Raw genomic sequence first — 15512 nt, 5'->3', positions numbered from 1 at the left:
TAAATGAATGATAAATTAAAGGTTTTATTAATGCAATTGGTAAATTAAAAGATTAAAACACCCTCAAACAATATTACTTAATTTATTTATTAAAAAATAAACCTCCCTAATCAAAGTACAACAGGAGTTGGATAGTGTTATATGGTGCACATAAGATGCAATTGTTTAATCATCAGCTAAATTATTGATTTAAACCTGGAATGAAAATAGTTTAAAAAGAAGAAAAAGCTCTTATTCTTCATATGAGTCACCTAAACTCATCCCAAAATTCAAAGTGACAATCTTTTCGTGCACCTTACATAGACCTCTTAATTGTTGCCCATCCTCTTCTGCTCCATTTATTATTTATGTTATGTTCACTATCACTTTTCTCATTCCCTTCCAAACCAACTCTATATATTTATACCCTTCCCCCACAGGTATTTTCTATTTTACCACCTTCATGTCTTCCTTGTTCCTTTTTATTTATTCACTTCTTCAATCTTCATTTTGATCTTCCATTAATATATTAGGATATGTATAAGATGGATGATGTCTAATGTAAAATCCAACTTGTATTTTAATATGTAGTTAAATTATTTGGTTCCACTTTCATATAAATTTGATTATACCGTCTTAAAATTAGGATGCAAAGAGAAACTAGCAATGGTGTAGCAGCAGCAGCGGCAGCCGCATCGCGAGTCCATCCGGCATGCGCTGCATGCAAGCATCAACGGAAAAAATGCGATGAGAATTGCATTTTGGCGCCTTATTTCCCGGCCGATAAGTGCCGAGAATTCCAAGCCGTGCACAAGGTTTTCGGTGTTAGCAACGCGACCAAGATAGTCCGTAATGCCAACAGCGACGAAGACCGGAAAAAGGTGGCGGATTCGCTGATATGGGAAGCCTTTTGTTGGCAAAAGGATCCGGTGTTAGGACCATATGGTGATTATAGGAAAATATATGAAGAGCTGAGCTTGTATAAAAAGCAAAGCCAAATGATGCTTCTACAAGATCATGACCATCAGCCTACTCATCCTGTGTTCAAAATGGGACCTGCTCATGCCGTCACGCCGACGAAGCGGTTAATCGATGTTAAAGGAGCCATTAGCGACGCTACATTACGATGCTATAATCCCGATGTGGATGGGAATTCTCTCGTCGGCTTCAGCGGATATCCATATCCTCCCCAATCGGAGAAACCGGTGCAAGAAAAAGCCATCCACAATGCTACTACTATTGTTCCACTTCAATACTACGCTTCTGCAGGTAATTTTTCTCATTTCTTTTAATTTCTATTTAAATTGAAATTCTTCTTTTGTTAAAAAAACACGTTTTTCTGTGTGTAGTTTTAAATAATTTATCATGTTTTTAATACATAAATTATGTGTAATATTAATTTAATATAAACCCATTATTAAATAATTAAAAAAGATTTGTTTGAAAAGAAAAAGATGGATTTGGGAATAAATGTAGAAATATTGATTGATTTGGCTGTGCAATGCAGATGTAGGTTTTATGAATGGGAAGACATTGGAAAGTACAAGATGGGACAACATTCTATAGTTCTTAAGTCCGACACGTGTTGCAATATTATTTCAAGTTGTTATTTATCTTCATTGCAGTATTTTTATGTCCATTATTCTTTTTTATATTTATTATATCGACAAGTTGTTGTACTAAAACAAAACAGATATTTATAATCTGGTCATTATTTTTTATGATTGCAGACATTATCCACATGCACAATGAAAAGGAACTTCTTTATGTAATAAGATACACGTGTCATTAAACCAAAAGAAGGGAAAACAGCAGTCGGAATTTAGAATTCCTATTTATTTAAAAGGCCAGTAAATAAAACACAATATCTAAGCCAATCACATCATATATATTGGTTTGGGTTCCACGTTGTATGTTGTGGCGTGCTGGGTGCTTATTACCGTCAGTCACGACGGTTGGCGCTCTGAGTATTGGGTTGGTCGTCGGGTCCGATAACAAGGTCCTTGGTGTTTTGGGCAATTTCCACTATGGTTTCAGCAATGGCTCCCAATACACCTGTTTGGTTTTCCTCCTCCTCCTCCTCTTCTCTAACGCCTGAACCCTCAACTATTCTCTCTGCCCCACTCTCCATTCTTCTCTCTACGCCCTCCATCGGCACTTTTTTTATTCTCTCTTCTTCAACCTGGCTTCTCTTCTCAGTTTCCTCAAAATATTCAAATCACAGTCGGTCATGTCAGCAGAAAAACATATTTTCATAAACAGAAGTGAAAAGAAACTGGGGTTATTTGGATTTGATTTGCAGAAATATAAACCTGTGTTAATTCACCGGTTTTGTTAGGCTCTGATGACCCCTGAAAGGTTTTCTTCAGGGCATTTCCAATTGGCTTTGCAGTTTCCTCGAATTTCTCTTTGGGTTTTCTGGCCAAATCCTCCATTTTTTGTTGGCTCTCGCTCGATCTTTCTTGGGTTTCTTCTTCTCGGTAACTATCACCCTTTGAAACAATAATAATAGAATTCATTAATGTCGAAATAATTGAAATTTACATTGGGAAGGATGATAAGAGGATCATAAATGGTTAAATACCTGTGTTTCAGTAGCTCTCTTAGCTTCTAATTCTCTCGCTGCCTCTTCTTTTTTCCTGGCTGTATACTCTTTCAGAGTCTCGCCAGCAGCTGAAGCAGCTTCCTTGGCCGCCCTTATTGGCTTGGCAGCAAGCTCCATTGATTTTTTACCAGCATACTCCGCTGCTCCCTCCACCATCCTCGCCGCCACCTTTGTTCCTTCAACTGCTTTCTCAGTCGTATAGTGTGCCGCACTCCATCCAGCTACAACGGCCTTGTCCTTCACATCGACAGCCACTTTCCCCGCTACTTCAGCGGCCTCCTTGCTTTTCTCTACCGTCACATCCTTGGTCACCACTGCTTTTTCCCCAGCATAACTCGCAATGTTTTTGCTGACATCAACTGCGGTGTCTTTTGCTTTCACTGCCGTTTGCAAGGCATAGTCTTTCGCCTGTTCTACTCTAGGCGCTGTGTAGTTTCCGGCACTTGCTAGGGTTTCAGCTGCAGTATCTTTTGTCTGGGTTCCTTTCTCTGCAATGTATTGTGTAGTCCTTTTTGCACCTTCAATGATGGTGTCCTTTGCTTGTCCGCCTTTCTCTGTGGCGTACTGGGCGCTTTGAACAGCGGTTTCCTTGGCTTGCTGGCCCTTTTCTTTGGTATAATCAGCGGCGGTATTAAGCGCTTGGGCAGCCGATTCCTTGGCCTGGTTATACCGTTCTTCGGCAGCCCTTAGGGTCTCCATTGAATTCTGTTGAGCTGATGCTCTGAGCTTAGATATCTCTTCTACAGATAACTGCTCTTGTTTCTCACCACCCTCTTTTTTAGCTCCCTTATTAACCCTTTCTTCGCTACTAGCCAGTTGAGTGCAGTATCCTTGCTCTTTATCACTCTCGTGTTTGCTGCCCTTGGACTCCATTGAAGCACCTCTCTCTTGTCGATGTCCAGCAGCAGCAGCAGCATAACTCCGTCGTCCTTTCTCTTTATCACTCTCGTGTTCGGCCTTAGACGCCATTGAAGTACCTCTCTCCTGTCCAGCTCCAGCTCCAGCTCCAGCTCCAGCTCCAGGAGCAGTCACTTGGAATTTCCCTATCGCGTAAGGTTCTCCCTTCCTCTCCTGAAGCTGTTTCCCTCTTCCTTCTCTGGCCTGATCACCTGCTTCCGTTTTGGCGATTATGGTAGCGGAAACATTCACGTCACCGACTTTCCCTTCAAGGGAGTGAAATTCATGGCGCTCACCATGAATAGGATTGTGCTTGGCAGCAGCAGCAGCACCCACATCGGACTGCCTGGATTTCTCGGCCAGAGATTCGAAATGAGTAGCCATCTTAGGGACTCTGTTCTCCTCCAAATGAATGTCTCTCTCGGATGTGGTGTTTTCTCTACGACTAAGTTGTTCTGACGCCATATCTCACTGATTTTGGATTTTGCTTGCTTTGTTTCTAGTAAGTGGAACAGTATTGATGTTGAGTTGAGAGAATGAAACATGGAGGTGGTGTTGAAATAAGGGGAAGGGGGGGATGTTGGAGAAGATGGAGGTTTGTGCATGGGAGCTGACACGTAGTCGGCTGAGTTGGAGGGTAGGGACACATGTTGTGATTATAATAATAGGAGAGGTGAGTCATCTTATTCTCTCATCCGTTAGAAACAATTTATGCCTTTCATCGCATTTGCAGCGCACACGTGTTGAGGCTCTCCAGATGAGTGGAGGTGGCAGTCAAAGTTTAACTACATGTCACCCGCTTGATTGTTCCAATTAGCGGCACAGATTTCCGTAGCCTTAAGAAAGCTTTGCTCTTCCTTCCTCTCCTCACATTGTGAAGCTTTAAATCAATTTGATTCATCATTACTACATACGACAGATTGGGAGGGATGATAAACTCTTGATTTTTTGAGTACCAACAATAATATTCCTTTGTGTTCTTTAAATACTTTTAAAATATATTAATAAAAGATTTACACCTAAATTTAATTAAAAAATAAAAATGAAAGATCTAGACATTCAACACTAAATTTGACATCATACCTAATATTTATTAAAGGCTTAAATTTTAATTTTTTAATATTTTGCTGATGATTAAATTGATATTAAATTGATTTATCACACTAGAAATTATTTATTACTATTACTATAGAAGGAATTAGATTAGGTAAAGAAGGGACTGGAAGAAAGTGGCGATGGAGACGACGACTAGTGAAATAGCAGATATATATTAAAAATTAGGTAAAACATTAGAGATAGTAGATTACCTTGGCACCCACGAAGAAAGGTGCGTAAAGATTTTTGTATAAATTCTTATTGAGAATGAAAAGTCATGTTTATTATATATATAAAAAAATAAAAATAAAAACGAAAGCCAATTTTAGATGATTCTCATGTCGTGTATGTTCCAAGTATATGGTCTACTAACGGAGTAATTACCGGAGGAATGGCAAATTTAACAGTAGGACCTAATTCCAACCCTCACCATAAAAATACAAACAAAACATTTGCATATTCCCATTATAAACATAACACCCTTACTGCAAGCCTCTACCCTGCTGCTTGAAAATCCCCAAAATCATCATCCTCTATGTCTTCTGTGTTCTGACTTTCACCACATTGTCGTTCATCTCTATGCTCTTTCTCGGACTTCGAAGCCTTCTTTTCTGAAGTTCCGTCTAACTGGAGATCCGGGGGTGAGCTTGTTGGAGAATTCCCAGTCGTTTCTACAGGTGAAAGCTGTGCTGGTGGATGTGGCTGGGGTGACTTAAGAGCGCTAGCTACAGGTGAAAGCGGTGTCGGTGGGGGAGGTGGTGGTTTGATGCTAAGGATGGGCTCTTTCTGGTTGCCTTTGTCAGCCAAAGACAGCTTGTCAATGCCCAGCTCCGCAGCTTTTGACTTCAGAGTAGAACCACCTTTCTGAGCATTTGGCATCAATAAGGGAGAAAACCTTTTAGAAAGTACTTGAATGTGAAATACTGTTGTTATATTGTATTAAAAAGATGTAAAATGGCACACATTTTTTAATTGAAGTACAATGGTCTCCCCCTCCTTTAAACTGTAATCAACTGAGGAAGATTTCTGGAATTGCTGCTCCATCTCTTCCGCAGTTTTCTTTTTGTTCAAGTATCTTCAATACGATTTGAAGTTATTAGTGCAGTATTCATTCATATTCTTTGAAAAAACGAAGCAGCATTAACTTAAGAAATCACAGAATAGGAAAGCAAATGAAATACTACTGCACAAATATGAGAGCATACTTCATATGGTCATGCAGGGCTGCTTGGAAATCATAAGCCTCTGTTCTCTCTCGAAACCCAATGCCAATGAAAGCATGCCGAAGGCGACCACCTGCATGACTTCTGAAGTAATAAATATAGAGTTTAAAAACTAAATACAATGGCAAATAAGCAAAGCACATCGATCATCATCCTCGGAGATACTTGAACATTTAAAAAGGGAATTGCAATGTTATGACATTTAACACAAACCAGTTGTGGCAACTGGTTTAATGACACAACCACACGGTGATATATACTATTACAGCGGAACAGAAGTTAAAATGGTTTTGGGTACATGGGTATCCACATAAATTGAGCAGAAGAATAAGTCACAGAACATAATCAGACTATAAAGATTACAAGAACTAGACGGGGTAACCGTAGCTCTATGACAAAGCTAGTATAACATAAAAGCTATTTCTTCTTTCTTTAGGATGCTGCATTACAAAAGATGGATTCTTCCTTCTTACATAAAGATGGAAATGTTTGATCTTCCTAGATGCTAAATGCAGAAGATAACTTGATACCACAAGGGATGCTCCGAATAGGAAAGGAGTTAAAGGCATAAATACAGCCCTTTTTCAAGTAACTACTTTGAGTACAACACCCCTAAGGAAACATAAGTATGAAGAATTCTGTACTCTATTGCTTCATCATAAGAATAGTTAATGATGGAGTCTAGCTAGTACATCAGTAGTAAGCATCTAAGAATTAACGTCCATATGACTCCTATATAACAGTTTCGATTTTGCTTTTTTAGTAAGCTTGCATTCAGCCATATTATTCTGAGTAGTACCGAGAAGCCATAAAATTTGAGGTGCAACTCAAGAAAAGTTCCTAATTGCTCAGAGGGAAACGTTGTGGTGTGTTTCCACCAAAGTTTCTAATTGATTCCAAAGTGCTTCTTCTGTTATTATTTTAACTTAAACTTTACAGCATCAGAAAGACAGAATATAATCAAGGAATATATGCACGTGTCAGACTGGCAAGAATTTTATATACAACAATTGCAAGAAAACATTAACAAGAAAAGGACTGACAGGAAAATTTTAAATCGAATTCATAATTAAAAGTAAATTTAAAAGAGGAGAAAGTAAAAATTACCAATATTCTCCTCAATCCGAAGAACAAAATATCTGCAGAACACACACATTTGAGATAATGGGTTGCATCAAAATTAAAGCAATATAGCTCTGCTCACACATCAAAATCTAACGTATACTTATTTGTACATACCTACTGCTATCAATTACAGATTCCACTGGATGTGGCTCTCCATCTCTCAGAAATGCTCGAGCATACAATTCACCTATGAAGAAGAGTGAGTTCTAGCACTAAACAATCATCTAATAAAAAAGATAACAAAATACATATTACCCTACCAAGCACAAAACTAAGTTTACCTGTATTCTTGTCTTCAAGCCTGATGATGCATTCTTCTCCCTTGCTAATGACTTTCAAAGTTCCCTCCCATGCCCATTTGTTGACATTCCATTCATCAGCCCTGAAATAAATTTAAGAACAAATATCTATATCTAACCCAGCAAGAAAATCTTAATCATTGTTAACTGATCTAACAGCTGCAATAAACTCAGCACATAACCTAATTGTTGAAAGTATTGCATACACTGTAGTGCTGCCCTGATCAGATATTTTACGCACTCTCCTTCTTGAAGGTTAAGGAGAAATCTATTCATCGGGTTTGGGCAGTGAATGACTTTTCCATTATCCTACAGCTTCTTAGCTATTAAAAACAATTCTTTTCATGGAGGAATAAATTTAGTTTCAAAATTTGGGGCAAAATGTTATAGATACCTCTATCTGTTTTATATGATGATTTATTCTTTTCAGCCATATGGCTGATTTTATGCAAGTTAACACCAAGATAGAAAACAAACAAAAAGAAATGAACAAAGGTTCACCTAACATGATGACAAACTTAACAGTTCCTATTATTGACAATGCAGGTTACACAAATGGAAGCGAATTGCAGTCACGCAAATAGAGAAAGAATGATAGGTAAGGTTTTCAACATCATTGTGAATAGAACATGGTAAACACAATATAATACAAATGATATCATTCACGTTTTTTTCTCTAGCATACTGGGTACCATATCTTGACAAGTAGGACAACTACCTGTAAGATGCTGCAGTTTTCCTTGGAGGTATCTGCAGAAGTAATGTGTTGAATTAGCTAGATAGCATAGCAGGCACAGAAGGGAAAGAGAATAAAAGTGGGAAAATATCACAAGATTGGATTTCACTAAAGTAGGCCACCAAGGTGATTAGATTTTGTGGTTGTATTCTGATATGAAAACTTGAGGAAATGGAGATAAATATACAATCTTGATAAGACTTATTCATTACAAAAATTGGAGTGGCAGTAATTTTAGAATTGTGTTATGATCAAGTGTAATTGCACTAATCTAAAGATCAAAAAGCGTAAATCATATATGGTTGGAAAGCTAGTTAAGTCAAGTTTTTGATGATTCAAGTTGTTCAGCAATTGGAGCTTCCTAGGGGGTTCCTAAATGGCATATATTGGTTTCCTACACATTGTTCACACACTCTATTTCTAGAATAGAGTTGTACATTACTATTTGATCAGACTGTCACTGATAATTGTTACAGTACTTCTATTTCAAAAATTAACTATGCCTGGAGTGCGATTCCTGGAGAACATTGGATTACATAAAATTGTTTTTCAGATGAAATTATCTTCCTTTAACTCTATATATCTCTAACCAGTTCTTTGAGTTTAGATTGGTGATGTTTAGTCCAATATCTCAAGGGTGGTAAAGTGAAATTAGATCTCTACTGTGGTTTACTCATGATCTAGGACTTATTTTCTACAAACTGGCATCAAGATCAGTTTTTTCTTTTTTTATTCTATCAAGGTACCATTTCGGGAAGAGGGATTCACAACATGCCAGCTTTTTCAATTGGGGAATACACACACCTTAACAGACCAAACACCCAAATGCTTGTATCAGAGATTGTGTTATAATCAGATTGGTATAGGATTTCATCTCAGTATCATAAATTCATGCAAGGTAAAGTTATCAGCTTCAGACAGTTTTGCTTAAATCATAAAAAATAACGATCAAGAAAGACGACTACCAGCAAAACAAATTGATTAAGCAAATGAAAAAGATTGCAGAATAATTTAAATGGATCCCTACCATACCATATTTGAAGGAAAACATTTTTGAATCCCTGGTTTCTGACATTCATGATGTGAGGCAAGTCTATCTTGAAAGACGCAAGTAAAATCCATTTACCAAAGCAAACAATGGTCCAATCCGCTTATTTACTTTTTATATAAAAAATGTTCCAAACCTAAAATATCCTAAATAAAAACTATCCATCTCAGTTTATATTAAAATTGAGCATAGACAATTCAACCGCTTAGAAGCCCCACCTCAATTTACAATAACTGTGTCTAGAGTTCCATTAAGTAATTGTTTACGTTGCTCGTTGCAAAATTGAAGTCCACTTTGAAAAGGTATAACTAGCAATCTAATAATTCTAACCATTGAATCTGAATCTTGATCCACTACCAAACTAAATAGAATTCAGCTAGAATTGAACGAATTGAGTGTGATCCGAGAAAAAACAGTAGAAATTCAAAGTTGACGTGCAACAGATCGAGAGATTCGTATGATGCATAAAGAGTAAAGAGAGGAAATGGGGGACTGACCAAATAAACATAACATTCAGAGACTTGAAAGAGGACAATTTCTAAGGCTTCCTGAATCTCCTCGCTCTCGGTCTTACCAACTTCGCCATCCTCGTTGGCTGCGGCGGGCTCTTTGCCTTTCTCCATCATCGCGCTCACCAGCAGGCAACCAAACAGACACCTTCCCACTCAGCTTCCTGACTTTATGTGTATTTTCCAAATTTTGTCTCACCCAATTTTTGGTTTCTCTTTTCCAAATACGCTACAGTTTTTTTCTTTCTTTCTCTCTGTTTGGCTTTTATTTTCATTTTATTTATTTATTTTAGATCTATGTAAAATAATAAAACCAAAGTTTTTCAAAACCGAGCGGTTAAATTACGATCAGATAATTAGTTCTCGACAATATAATCGATATACTATTTAATTAAATAAATTATTAAAAAACATAAAATATTTTTAAAAAAATAGAGAAAATGGGTCATGTCAATATTTTTTTAGCTCGATTCAATCAATCTATATTGATTCATGAGTCAACTAATTTAATTTTTCGAATCAGACCGATACTTCATTCAGTCCTAGTTCAATCCGTCAATCTAATCCAATTCAAACAATATTGTTCGAAACTAAATTAGTAAGTATTACATTTGGTTTTGTATTATTTTCTATACAGACTAGTAAGTGTCGATTTTGATCTCATTTCACATTTATTGATATTCTTCCTACATAAATATTTTATCACCCACCAATGACTCTTTTATATACATTTCTTATGATTAGGGTAAGGGGTTCCTCCTTCTCTTTTACTCCTCAATCTGGCCAACCATCATACACAATGTTTGAAGCCCCTCTTCCACCACTACGGAAGCTCTTGACTACTTCTCCCTCTCATCTCAATTTATTTGAACGAAACCCATAATAGTATTTTTTAAATTTAAAGCAAGTAAATTGAAATCAAACACCTCTTGCGAAAATATTGTACACCAGCATTTCCGACGAGACTGTTGGTCATGGCTTCAATGACCATCTATATAAAAAGAATTCCCAATTCTTTGATCGTGGCTTTATTGGTCAATTATATACCCCTCACCATTTTGAAAAATAAGGGTTACTCCCCTCCTAGTATATGAACTCTCGTGAACAAGGGGTTATAAAACCCCTCATCAGTTGTATTACGCATAAAAAAAAAAAAAAGAAGAAGCGAATTTGGGGTTGTGAACCCCTCACCAATATAGGTTGGTACCCTTGCAAGTACGAGGCGTCAACTTTTAATAAATTTGAAAATAAAAAATTTAGTGACTCTTTATTTATTGCTCACCTTTACAGTTTTTTTTTTGTTCTTTAAGGTGAATCGTCCTCAAGTGTAATTTTAAACAGATCTCTACAAGTGTAATTTCGAATGGTGGTTTATCACTTATTGCTCAACTTTACACCTCTCTGTCCTCCAAGGGTGAACCATCCTTAAGTATAATTCTAAATGGTTGCCACGAGTGCAACCTTGGACAATTGACCATTACTTATTGCTCGACTTTATGGCTCTTTGCCCTCCAAGGGTGAACCGTCCTCAAGCGTAATCTTGAACAATTGCCTACAAGTGTAATTCCAGACGATGGTTCATTACTTATTGCTGAACTTTGCGGCTTTTCACCCTCTAAGGGTGAACCGTCCTCAAGCATTTTTCCGAACGATTGCCCACAAGCATAATCTCAAACAACAACTCATTATTTGTTGCTCAATTTTACAACTCTCACACCCCCTAAAGGATTACTCCCCTACAACTCCTAAAAGATACAACTCTCACACCATCCTAAGGGTTTACTCTCCTAAAGGTACAACTCTTAGAGGTCCAGCTTTTACACCCTCTTAAGGATTCACTCTCCTAGAAGTATGACTCCTAAAGGTATAACTCTCACACCCTCCTAAGGGATCACTCTCATAGGATATAGTACCATAGTGTTCTTACCCACTAAGACTCTTTAAGGGCATTAGTTCAAACCCCACTAGGGTCAAAATGCTTAAACATTTTCTTGGTGGACTAGGCACTCCTACTAAACTTTGTGAACCCGCCGAGGGCTCTCCGCGGAGTTGAAAGACAACCCCAAAGCTAAAATTGAGTATAAACATCTTAAAAACAATACTTTCTTTGACGGTCGGAGACCAATCCAAAAAAGGACCTCCCCTCAATAAAACTCAAAATGAAAAATTCTATAAATAGAGATAAATGTTATTCTATTTTTAATGCTCGAAGTTGGCTAATGAGTTATGACCGAAGAAAATGTTATATAGATCCTGTTAATACTATAATTTTTTTTTTGAATTATGACAAATTTCATCTAACTTTTTTTTGTGTGCATGTTTACTTGGTTTAGAGCTTTGTTTAACGTACCATGGTTACGATGCATCAAGTAGGACCATATATTTAACAAGTGAAAATGGTTTTTTAAGTGTGTTATATTTCAAGTTTTAAAATTATTTAATACCAAGATCAGAAGCGTAGTTAGGGATTGATAAGGGCTTTAAAATAGAAATTTTTCTTTTAGACCTTTTAAAATTTTTAAAGATTTAAATTAGTAAAAAGTAAATTTATATTTTGCCCCTTAAAATAATAAAATTTAATTTACTTCTTTAAAATTATAAAGATATAAACTATTAAAATAATAAAATCACATTTTATTATCGTAAAAATTATAATTTAATTTGAGATATTTCAAGTGACTAAACTTCATATAATAGTTATATACAAACATCGATGTTTACCATAAGTTGTTGGTTTAAAATTAATTATTCTCTCTTTGGCTCGTCAATAGTTGGGTGGAAAATGAAAACAATCCGCACTCAAAGAGAAAAAAAACCATTTATTATTCATTACATCATTATGCAGAGTAAGGAAGAAATAGTAGCATATTCAGTTAGACCTGTCCATGGGTCGGGCGGCCCGGCCCGACGGTCCGCCCGAAATATGGGAGAGTTTGGGTAAAAATATAGGCCCGAAATATGGGATTGGGCAAAATTTTAGGCCCGTTTTAAAAATGGGCCGGGCCTCGTGCAAGATTTTTTGGCCCGGGCCCGGCCCGGCCCGAAAAATATCAAATATATATTTTTTATTTTTAAAATGTAATAGTTTTTTATTTTAAGTTTATTTACTTTCATTTCCTTGACTAGTGTTACAAAATAATAATAATAATAAAACATCAAGTTTGTTTTACTAATCAAATGTTAGATTTTGTTACAACAATTAATACAATTAATACAATTAATAATTTGATAAATTTACTAATTAAATGTTAGATTTTATTACAACAATTAATACAATTAATACAATTAATAATTTGATAAATTTACTAATCAAATGTTAGATTTTATTACAACAATTAATACAATTAACAATTAATAATTTGATAATTTTACTAACAATTAGTTTTAATTTTATTAAAAAAATCATTTTAATTTTAATTAAAAATGGGCCGGGCCAAGCCGGGCTCGGGCCCCATATTTTTTCTTCGGGCCGGGCCTGGGCAAAATCTCATGCCCACATTTCGGGCCGGGCTCGGGCCTAGCAAACGGGCTGAAATTTTTTGTGAGCCCGGCCCGACCCATGGACAGATCTATATTCAGTACATCATTATCCTAGATTTACGTTTTTAGACTCTCCCTAAGCTTGAAAATATATGTCTTATATTTTATGAGATTCATTAATATTTTATGATTTCTTTTTAAAATTTTACTATCTCAATTCAAAGAAGGTTTGTCATATCAATTTTTCCGACAAAATCTTTAATTATAAAATACATTAAATTAAGTTTATCTCGTTTGTCTTATCAATTTTTTGAAAATAAAAGCTCAATGTACAATTTGAAATAAAAAAATATCTAAAAGATCATACATCGTGTCACGTTAGGTAGTTCCATCTTTAATGACAATTAACAATTCGATGATTGGAATATAACAAATTAATAATAATATTTTTATATTATAATTTTCGTTAATATCAAAACATAATTTAAACAATTCTCCATTTATTATTGAGTCAAATCATGATTTCAAAATAAAACAATCAGCATCACATATTTTTCAAACCAAGTTTTAAGGTTGGAATTTCAACCCGACAAAATTTATAACTTTTATCTTTTACAAAGTATTTTTGGCACGTCCACTTTGATACCTGTAGTTTTTTGTTTTGTTCATTTTGGCACTTTAACTTGACAATTAGGGTTATTTTGATTCATGAACTTAAAAATTTTAAAAGTCTAATAATGTAACACTCTGAGATTGTGCCACATTATCACTTGAAAAAAGAAGTTTAGATGATGATGTGGTATGATCTCAGAGTGTCATATTTAATGTTTTAATAATCGAATCGATCGTTGAACAAGTTAAATCACCAATTCTCGATACCAATTCAATTGGTTCAACTGCTGGATCAACAATAATTAAAAATGAATTAAAATCTAAAAAAAATAAAACTTTTTTTACTTGCCTTTTTAAATTTTTATGAATTTTTAATTATTTATTTAATTATTGTTGGTCCGATAATCAAATTGGTTGAATTGAGAAGAGATGGTCTAACTTGTTCAACCATAAGTTCGATGATTAAAACATTGAATATGACACTGAAATTGTTCCACATCATCATCTAAAATTTTTTTAATTTTCAAACTCAAAATGCTATATCATCAAACTTTTAGATTTTTTAAGCTTAAGAATAAAATGGATCTAAAGTGAACAAAAAAATACAAGTAGTAAAATAAACTAGTTGTCAAATTCAAAGATCAATATGGATATACTTGTCAAGTTACATTATTATTATTATTATTTTTACTATGGATAAATCAGAGACCAAAAGTTGTATTATCACAACTTTTCAAAAAGTAATTTCGCCCTAATTTTTAAAAACATTTTTCAATCTCATGCTAAATTAATTTTAGTTTACCCTAAAAAATATTCAACAGATTCGAAGGTCTTGGTTGCTTGAAAGACTCCTCAGAAATGGCCACCAAGCTACCTCTGATTGAATCCCCCTTGCATCCAAAATCAACAGAGTAAGTAAAAGGAACACTGGGATTATTAAACCCAATTATTTGCCCCACCCAAATTCTGGATCTCCTGACCTTCCCTTGCTTCTCAGAACCAGGCTTCACTGCTCTGTCATCTGCCACAACCTGCTGCTTATCAAGACTTGAAGAGTCATCAGACACTGCAGTGAGCAGGCTGTTGGCTAGTTGAATCCCCTAACTCCAATTAGCCTGAGCCGGTGCTTCACCACAGTGGTGGTTGCTGTCACCCTCTCCAATCGGTCGAGACTGCCCCCAAGTTTTAAACACCAATCCAACGACAAAACACCCCAAATCTACAGAACCAAAAATAAAAATAAAAATAAAAACCTCATCGATCAACACAATTAGAACAACAACCAGCAATGAACATCAAAACCAAATTAAAGATACACAATGAAACAAAGAGAAATTCTCAGCAGCCTTACCTTCGTTCGTTCGATTTCAGATCTTCGTCGGTCTTTCTCTGTTCGTTTAATCACTGGATTTTGTTTTCGACCTCTATGTTTAACGTACACGTGAACGGTGGAGAGTGGCCTCCGGTCAAACGAACGGAGAGATGCGTGTGGGTGGGTGCATCCAAAGAGCCGTAATCAGGAAGTAATTCATAGTGGGGTAGGGGAGTATTCCACTCACGATCTACTCCTTCGCGTGTTTAGCACCAACCAGATGGAGCTGAGGAGAGTGAATTGGACGACAAGTTGCGTCATAAAGTTAGATTATATATACCTGGAACTTTGTAACTTATTTGATAAATGAAAATTCACATCCGCCAGTTTTAATCCAATTAATATGTATTATCATCGATATATAAATTTAACCACACTGAAATGTATTATTCATTCATTTAAATATATTGAGAATAAGTATACTATAATTTAATAATTGAATGTAATAAAAGAGGCTATTTGCAAAATCACAAAGCAACTTACCAAGAACATTAACCATAAATTTTACGGACTTCCTATCTTGATATACAGT

The 15512-nt window shown here is 35.7% G+C and overlaps 3 protein-coding genes and 1 long non-coding RNA gene across 4 annotated transcripts; 1 reads left to right on the top strand and 3 right to left on the bottom strand.

Annotated features, from left to right (window-relative positions):
* The first annotated feature begins 626 nt into the window (after positions 1-626).
* Positions 627-1700, top strand: LOC105802368 (LOB domain-containing protein 4). The gene is made up of 2 exons (XM_012633965.2): positions 627-1248; positions 1487-1700. Exons 1-2 carry the CDS (start codon positions 627-629, stop codon positions 1543-1545), a joined length of 681 nt encoding a protein of 226 aa, XP_012489419.1. The 3' UTR covers positions 1546-1700.
* A 21-nt stretch (positions 1701-1721) lies between these two features.
* Positions 1722-4019, bottom strand: LOC105802367 (seed biotin-containing protein SBP65). Its single transcript, XM_012633963.2, has 3 exons — positions 2564-4019; positions 2292-2471; positions 1722-2182 (listed from the first exon to the last, which is right to left on the bottom strand). The coding sequence occupies exons 1-3, from the start codon at positions 3944-3946 to the stop codon at positions 1922-1924; spliced, it is 1824 nt and encodes a 607-aa protein (XP_012489417.1). The 5' UTR covers positions 3947-4019; the 3' UTR covers positions 1722-1921.
* A 765-nt stretch (positions 4020-4784) lies between these two features.
* On the bottom strand, positions 4785-9770 carry LOC105802369 (uncharacterized protein At1g03900). Its single transcript, XM_012633967.2, has 8 exons — positions 9505-9770; positions 7942-7973; positions 7206-7306; positions 7039-7111; positions 6907-6938; positions 5782-5872; positions 5540-5651; positions 4785-5440 (listed from the first exon to the last, which is right to left on the bottom strand). Exons 1-8 carry the CDS (start codon positions 9631-9633, stop codon positions 5072-5074), a joined length of 939 nt encoding a protein of 312 aa, XP_012489421.1. The 5' UTR covers positions 9634-9770; the 3' UTR covers positions 4785-5071.
* A 4450-nt stretch (positions 9771-14220) lies between these two features.
* On the bottom strand, positions 14221-15292 carry LOC105802370 (uncharacterized). The gene is made up of 2 exons (XR_001136169.2): positions 14960-15292; positions 14221-14827 (listed from the first exon to the last, which is right to left on the bottom strand). It is a non-coding gene; the product is annotated as an uncharacterized LOC105802370 (long non-coding RNA).
* Between the last annotated feature and the right edge of the window lie 220 nt (positions 15293-15512).

The sequence above is a fragment of the Gossypium raimondii genome, chromosome 11 (assembly GCF_025698545.1).
Source record: "Gossypium raimondii isolate GPD5lz chromosome 11, ASM2569854v1, whole genome shotgun sequence".
NCBI classification, from domain to species: Eukaryota; Viridiplantae; Streptophyta; class Magnoliopsida; order Malvales; family Malvaceae; genus Gossypium; species Gossypium raimondii.
Note: the sequence above shows the minus strand (reverse complement) of the source record. Positions and strands in the feature narration are given on the sequence as shown.

Coding starts and splice junctions, on each gene's coding strand:
- LOC105802367 (XM_012633963.2), bottom strand. CDS start 3,946: ATGGCGTCAGAACAACTTAGTCGTAGAGAAAACACCACATCCGAGAGA. Junction 2,472..2,563: donor AGAGAGCTACTGAAACACAG/GTATTTAACCAT, acceptor ATTGTTTCAAAG/GGTGATAGTTACCGAGAAGA. Junction 2,183..2,291: donor AAACCGGTGAATTAACACAG/GTTTATATTTCT, acceptor GAATATTTTGAG/GAAACTGAGAAGAGAAGCCA.
- LOC105802369 (XM_012633967.2), bottom strand. CDS start 9,633: ATGATGGAGAAAGGCAAAGAGCCCGCCGCAGCCAACGAGGATGGCGAA. Junction 7,307..7,941: donor AAAACTGCAGCATCTTACAG/GTAGTTGTCCTA, acceptor AATTTATTTCAG/GGCTGATGAATGGAATGTCA. Junction 5,441..5,539: donor TTGTACTTCAATTAAAAAAT/GTGTGCCATTTT, acceptor CCAAATGCTCAG/AAAGGTGGTTCTACTCTGAA.
- LOC105802368 (XM_012633965.2), top strand. CDS start 627: ATGCAAAGAGAAACTAGCAATGGTGTAGCAGCAGCAGCGGCAGCCGCA. Junction 1,249..1,486: donor TCAATACTACGCTTCTGCAG/GTAATTTTTCTC, acceptor TGTGCAATGCAG/ATGTAGGTTTTATGAATGGG.